At 43.5% G+C, this 7,500-nt stretch overlaps 1 protein-coding gene across 4 annotated transcripts in view; it reads right to left on the minus strand.

The window, feature by feature from the left end:
* LOC122263233 (transient receptor potential cation channel subfamily A member 1) overlaps window positions 1–7,500 on the minus strand; it is a 19,229-nt gene that overhangs the window by 2,767 nt on the left and 8,962 nt on the right. For 3 of the 4 annotated variants that reach the window (XM_086539093.1, XM_043031607.2, XM_086539094.1), the window contains 3 exons: window positions 1,487–3,849; window positions 893–1,074; window positions 1–780 (listed from right to left, as the gene is read on the minus strand). The exon at window positions 1–780 is cut by the window's left edge and continues 2,767 nt beyond it. In XM_086539093.1, the coding sequence (XP_086395219.1) occupies window positions 1–780; window positions 893–1,074; window positions 1,487–3,442 (2,918 nt within the window). In that variant the 5' untranslated portion in view covers window positions 3,443–3,849. Of the gene's footprint in view, window positions 781–892; window positions 1,075–1,486; window positions 3,850–6,740; window positions 7,061–7,500 lie in introns of all 4 variants that reach the window. The other variant, XM_086539095.1, reaches the window with a different exon arrangement.

The raw sequence follows: 7,500 nt of genomic DNA on the forward strand, positions 1-7,500 counted from the left end.
TACACAGTAACATCATTGAGAGAATGGGCTCCCAGCACTGTTGCTGCAGTTCTGTATGTACTCTGATTCTGTTGCACTGTTGTGGAGAGTGTTTCAACTGTTGCCTGAAGGTTTAGAACTAGTTTCCGTAATTCTTCAAATCGGGCATGTGAGTCAGGCAAAACATTCCTCTGGGTTCCTGAACTGGCCGGATGCCATGTACTCCATGTTGAGGATTGTTGCTGCAGTGGTGGGTGAAAGAGGTCTACATCTTCTTCAACATCTGTGTCACTTGCCAGAGTCCATCTCCAGGATGCTCTCTCAACACAAGACGGCCTAATAATTGATGATCTCAGGGTAACTGGAACTTGTGTGTTGGATTGCTGGGCAGATCCTGGCTGTTTGTTCTGCCCAACTTGTAATGCCCGGAGATGAAGTCTCTCTTCTCGTTTGTCCAGCTCGTGTTCTCTTAGTGCCATGTTAACGGCTTCCCCCATGAGCTGAGAGGGCAGGGAGGGCACATGCTCAGGGGCAATGAACCCAGATACAAATATCTCAAAGATTTTAGTAAGGAGCTTCCTTGATCTGACTATTCTGACAAGCAACAAGAATATAGTATCTGCAAAACCATGTGTTCTGTTGGGATAGACAGACACTATGACATCAGACGGATTTCCAGAAGTGAGGCTGATACTGTTCAGTAGACATTTCTGAAGTCTACGAGGAATTAGGCTGTTTCTGAAGAGGTTCTCGACCTGCACCATCAGTTCTACATGCCTTGTGAGACGCAGCACTTCTGATCTGATAATGGAACATTTAATAGTTAATTGTGCAGATGCTAAATTATACAAACTAATATTCATTCTATAAACATTAAGCAAAAAAGGTGTCATAGAATCAAAGTCAAAAGTACCTTTGTTTAATGGCATACATGTCGCTGACAGCCAGACCCACAAGAAGATTGGAGAGTATAATGAAGACTAATACAATGAACACCACTAGAATGCAGATTGACAGCACCTGCGACTCTGAGGGCAATGGAGGGGACGGGTCGAGGAAAGTCGATTCATAATCTAGCTCTCCTGTCATCATTACCTGCCGAAAAAAAAGAGTTTTAAATGGTAATGGTGATGAGAAGGTGTTGCAGTGATAGTCACAGGAGAAGCAGTTATCATGGATAATGAATACATTAGATGCATGATCGACATAATTATTATGATTTATGACTGTTGCATTATGTGCAACATAAGAAAAATAAGAACTCTGGACATACAAGATATAATCAAGACATTTACAATAAATTCAAGTACACATACAATAAGTTTATAAAAAGTTATGTACATATAATAAGAATAATTGAGGAGCATGGTGTAAAAAATAAACAGTGAATTTTGAACAGACTAAGATTATGCAGTCTAGACTAAACTTAGATCAAAGTAAAGATTCAACACTAAACTAACCGAGATTTATGATGAGCATACACAGGGAAAGGAGAAACAAAACGTACCAGAGCAGTAACAAGGGATGTGCCTAAGTTCTGGAAGGTGGTGTTTGAGCGAAGCAGCACATGGAATCCTAAAGCAAAGGCCACAAGGACAGGCACATACATGAGTAGAAACCTGAGCACATTCTTGGCCACAGTGGAAAACATGACGATATAGACACCGCAACTGGGAAACTGTCCAGTAAAGAGCATCAGTCGTACCCAGGCCAGGATAATTGAAATGGCGCCGACACTCTGCTGCCACTCTGCCAGGCAGCAGTCTTCGTTATTCAGACTGCTAACCAAGATCTGCGGCACACACACAACCAACGTGGCATCGATCACATTTCCAAGATTTCGGATATAAATGAATGGATTTTGGAAGATCTGAACGATCTCGCGCAAGTCCAATAAAGCACTGAAGATGACTAGACACCACCACGTAAGTCCCACTAAGTGCTCACCTGACCAACCACACCTCAAGGGTCCTTCTTTTTTCAGGTAATTGAGGCTGAAGCTGTAGTTGTTACCAGAGTCAGAACTGTTGTTGAATTCAGAGTCGCTTAATGAAGTCACATTTCCAGAAGTCTCCGAATCATTTGAACAGTTGTGGGAGGAAAGGAGGAAAGCAGTAAGACTAAGAACGAAGAAAAAGTAGAAGAACACATTGGCTAGGAAATATTTACGCACTTTAAACCACTTGAGGTGAAGAAAGGCATGGCAGAGCGGATGCTTCAGAAGGTTCTTTCGTCCAGCCCACATGATGTAGTGGAGCATAGACACTTCGGAATCTCGAAGAAGGGGCGGTGGAAGGGGCAGCTCTGCTTGTGGGTTAAGTGGTCTCTGTCGCTGGATCTCACATAGCTGCTGGCTGTCGACCGTCAGCGGGCCGAAGTCGAGATCCAGCTGAAGAAGCGGCGAATCTCGAGCGGAGGTGTTCGCTCGAAAAGACCTGTTGAGGCCAATGGGCACGAGCGACGGAAAACTCTCTACCATTCGCCACATTGCAAAGCCATCTTGGATACAGGCTCCCTTGGCAACAAGTTGCTGCACCGCATGTAACACGTAGTCTCTGGCAGTAGGCCGTCCCCACCACATGGTCCGTCTAAGGGCAAGGGACAGGGCGTTTAGTCCTTCGTTGTTCTTCGCCGCCACTGAGGCACCATGCGACAGGAGTTGCTCCAGACACATTCCATCGAACTCGTCGTCCACGTGGTTGTAAGGCCGCCCAGCCGTCATGTGCAGAGCTGTGTCGCCGTGTCGATCCTGTGAGTTAATGGAAGCCCCAAAGTCAAGGAGTGATGTCACCGCGTCCAGCGAACGCGCCCCCAGCACTGCACAGTGCAAGGGTGTCCGTCCCTCCTTGTCCTTAAAGTTGATGGTGGAGCTACCTCGTCCACGCACCAAAATCTTGATAAGCTTGGAGCTTCCTGCAGTGGCAGCATTATGTAAGGCAAGGCGGCCATCCGCATCCCGACGCCCATGCAGCGCTCCTGCACTCAGCAGCATTTCCACTACACTTACAAAGTTGCTTCCTCCAGGGCCAGGGTTGGCAGCCCGGGCGGCATAGTGTAGGGGCGTGCGAGCATGATTGTCGATTGGGTCCGGAGGTGCACCTCGTGAAAGCAGTATCCTGAGCGTAGACAAGTGGCCTCCGCCCGCGGCCATATGCAACGGCGTGATGCCCGCGGCGTCAGCGAGGTTCACATTCGCGCCCGCCGCCACGAGTTCGAGAACTGCTTCTGTGAAGTCATGCTTGACGGCGTAGATGAGCGGTGTGCGGTTGCCTCGAGCAGGTTCTCTATGGTTGGGAGAAAGGCCGCGTCCAAGAAGAGTCTTCACATTCGCCAAATCTCTTTTCTTCAATGCCTCCAGCAGCGCCACGAAGCGTGAATCTGGCTGTGGACCCCTGAGGATTGGAGTATCCTGACCTGCGTCCTCGACCGAGCTGGACCTCAAAAGCATCCTGAAGCCCGCCATGGTCCTCACTGGTCCCTTCTTATGCAATCGAGCCTTGAACAGACGGGACCATCTGTAGCAATCGCGTAAATGCCGGTCCTAACTGCTAATGTAAACAGGAGCGCGGACTTCCTATCACAGAAGCTTATCTTGTCTGAGATCTTTCTTCTTTACCGAGTCAACATTCCGTCGTTCAGAGTGTGTTTTCGGACACCACTAGTCTTCATGCAGTTGAGACACCAGCGATCAGTGCCCATTAGAGCGAGTTGTGAGGTCAAGAGTATGGGCACGCCCTCTTCTCCATCACCCAGTGCTTACATCTCGGGGTCCTTGACCTCACACGGGCTTTACGGCGTCACTACACGGGTGCCGCTGATCACTCGCTCTTCACTGCCAGGACGCCAATTCCGATGTATGGAAAAACAAGCCTGCAAAACAAAAACAAAAACTGAACATCTTACTCAAATAATCTATTTTGCAAACAATATTGTTATCATTATTATTATTATTACTGGTGGTGTTGTCGCTGGCAGACAGGGGGTGAGGATAACCTATGTTACCTCACCCTCTTGGGATTAAAGTAATCATTAGTCTCAACACTTATTAATGTTAAAGTCAAAGAGAGATAGAGAGAGAAGGAGCCGTATCTGTCCACCCTTTATCAGTAACTTGATGCGTTATTTCCATACTGGGTACCAATCATCAAAATTCGAAAAATATGGCTCGAAAATTTTGCGGACACGTCCTTTGGCATACTTGGTCAGAATAATATGGGGCACAAGATTATAACAACAGATCATACCGACTTATAAACATGGCGGTGGCTCTGATTTAGGGTGAAAAGAACATGGAGGCCCGCAAAGGAAAAGGGAAGACCATTGCAGTCAGTAATTTCAAATGTAGCCCAGGGCTGCTTGTGAAAACTTTTGGTCATGGTACTGTGTGTGTCAGAGGCGAAATTATATTTGGTAGCCTACTGGAAAATTTAGCAGACGGTGTTAACATACTGCTTAGAGCCCCCCCCCCCCGCATTCAGCTGTGCCCCCAAGGTACCCCCTTCCCCAGTGATAGACACCTAATCACCCCTGTGGTGTGTGTGTGTGTGCGTGAGTGAGTGTGTCCATCCACTGTTCCCTTCCAACGATGTGGTTTCAAGCCATGCGCGCGCACGTACTTTGAGTCTGTAAATACTAATAGCAAAAGTGCATACTGGTGACATGCAGGTATCAATACTTTCCAACACAAAAATACTGATCGACCGATTTCTAGGACACCATGAACCATTAACCGAAAGCGTTAGGAAGTCAATAATAGGACTGCGTGTTTTGCTGATTTGTGGTGGCCGCGAGAGGACAATGATCGCCTTGTGACCGCTGCTATTTGTGTGTAGGCTGAACCGACGCTACCCGCTTCGCCTGCATGTGTGGAGTGTCGGTGTGCTGCGAGAGCGTGTCTTGTAAGTGTGTGGGGGCCTTAATGTTTTCTTTTCATATGCTGTATGTTCTATTGTTCACGCTAATGCAATTGCATACATGTGTAGAGGTTTAATTCTGTCTGTGTCTGAGTGTATGCATGTGTAAGTATGAATGTGTGTGCACTGTGTAAATCAATATAGTTTCAAGTATAAGACCACAAAAGCAGATGTTTTATATCAGGTTTGTGATGCCATTGTTGTGGATGGCGTCACCTAAGGGCCAAACAATGCTCTTAACAGAACAGAGGGATGGCGTGACATTGCCCTTCCTCCTCCTCCAGCTTACACACACACACACACACACACACACACACACACACACACACACACACACACATACATACATACACACACAATATATATATATATATATATATGTATGTGTGTGTGTGTGTGTGTGTGTGTGTGTGTGTGTTTGTGTGTGTGTGTACATTTATATACACATTGATTAATATTTCACTTACCTGTTCATCTACGGCCATTACATTAAAAATTATGTATTAAAATATAACTATACTCCCCTTTCTTCCCTACTACTAATCCCATGTTCTCAGAACTCTCAAAGGTCTTGCTCAGAACAGCACAGGCGGTGGTACTGTTAGGCGGTCTTATGCAAATACTCCTTGTTTAATCAATTTTGTTTTTCTTTTCATGTGTACTTGTTTTCCTTTTATTTAACAGTGCATGATTCGCATCCTGCCTTTTTTCCTCCTTTCTCTCCATCTTATTATGCAAATCAGTCAGAAAGAATTGGGGAATATGTGATTCACGATTTTAATATCAAGTTATAATAGTATATTTTAAATAAAACAATCATGCAGACAAAGTAGACCGGCTCAACCCCTCCGTAAACGGTCGCTCTTCAGACCTAAGACAAACCAGACGACGCGCGCCCGGTGTCCCGTGACCGCCTCGTACATCCTGTTGAGGCTAGGCGGCAAATGGTGCTTCGGGAGTGCATTATTGCACAGTCATAAGTCAACACAGAAACCACAATAAACAAACAGCAACTGATGATTAAAAATAGCCGGGCCTGCTGTGTGGAGTTGTGTATACAAGCTAGACGCCGATAACATTTGCAGACCCTTCGCCGTTAAGAGTCAGTGTTTGTGATATCTATGACTGGCCAATGAATCTTCACCTATTGATGAATTTTTGTGATAATATTGAAACTTAAAGATGTATTTAAAAATATATACTTGTACACAGGTACTGTACATCTGGAGGAAGATTCGCCTATTAGCAATACTATTTCAGTTACAAATGGAAACAATATCTTCAGACATGAATCATAAGTAGCATGATATGAATATATGTATGTATGTGTGTGTGTGTGTTTGTGTATGTATGTATGTATATGTACACACACACATATATACATGTATATACACCCTGGTATATGTAAAATCTGAAAATATATTCTGTTTCATTGCTGTGAAAGTATAGGGGATAAGGCATTTGTATTTTACACCTGACGCAAGTGAACAACAGCTACAAAAGCCTTGTCACCTTGAATTACAAATACTATAAGTTTAGTCAGTACCAGAGAAAACTTTCTTGTGAGTTATCCTCATCTGCCTCGTCAAGTGGTTTCATTTGTGATTCATTGACAATGCATATGCGATTCTTGATGAAGGATTCCGTGTAAATGGTGTTAGCTCGATGTGAGTAGAAGACTAAGCCATGCGTGGACCATGGCATGAAAATGTGTATGATGCATGTATGGTGCATTCGTCTGACAGTATGGCACTCAACATTTATCAACAAGAACCTTCCTAAGAGGTCTTCGTAATCATTTTGAAGATTCTAGTTTTATTTTCTTAATGTGGAGTTAGTTTATCTTACCATTCTTCATAGTTTTAGTTTCCTTTTGTAAATTTTGTCTTTATTTTTTTTTTCACAAATTTTGTTTTCATTTTGTTACTGTCGATTTCGAGTTTATTTCCTAAACGTGTGTAGTCTAGATGGAAGTCTAAAAAGACCGACAAGTTTCTCCACTTGTCCCAATCCATGGCCATTGACAACGACGAATCAAAGGCCTATCACGATCTCCTGAAGAGTCGACCAGTGTCAGGTTCGTCAGTCGCAGTGCCGGTGTGCGATGACGTAATGGCGGGTCGTTTCGCCGATAACTCGTTAACTTCCAGAACATCTGCAGTCGCATTCTAAATATGAAAAATAAATAATTAGCTAGATAATAATAAATGGAAGACGTCTACTTCCGTTTAATTTCTAAAAAATATAAGGCTATCATCTTATTCAGTATACTTATATGGCAGATATCAATGCAATATTTAAAAAAAATAGAAAATTATTTTACTATCCCCCTTAACTCCGTAAGAACGTTCTTTGAACTCAGCATTCACTGTACCAAAGGATTCTGCCTATATTCATTAACTTCACAATATTTACCTAATGAACATATGGATTTGGTTTTATTTTCATCTGCTGTTTGTGACCGTGGGTTTTGAGCATTGCATATATATATATATATATATATATATATATATATATATATATATATATATATATATATATATAATATATATATAATATATATATGTGTGTGTGTGTGTGTGTGTATACATATTTTTTTCTATACGTA

Source organism: Penaeus japonicus, unplaced genomic scaffold (assembly GCF_977035675.1).
Source record: "Penaeus japonicus unplaced genomic scaffold, GWHDUDI00000001_assembly GWHDUDI00000008, whole genome shotgun sequence".
Classification (NCBI taxonomy): Eukaryota; Metazoa; Arthropoda; class Malacostraca; order Decapoda; family Penaeidae; genus Penaeus; species Penaeus japonicus.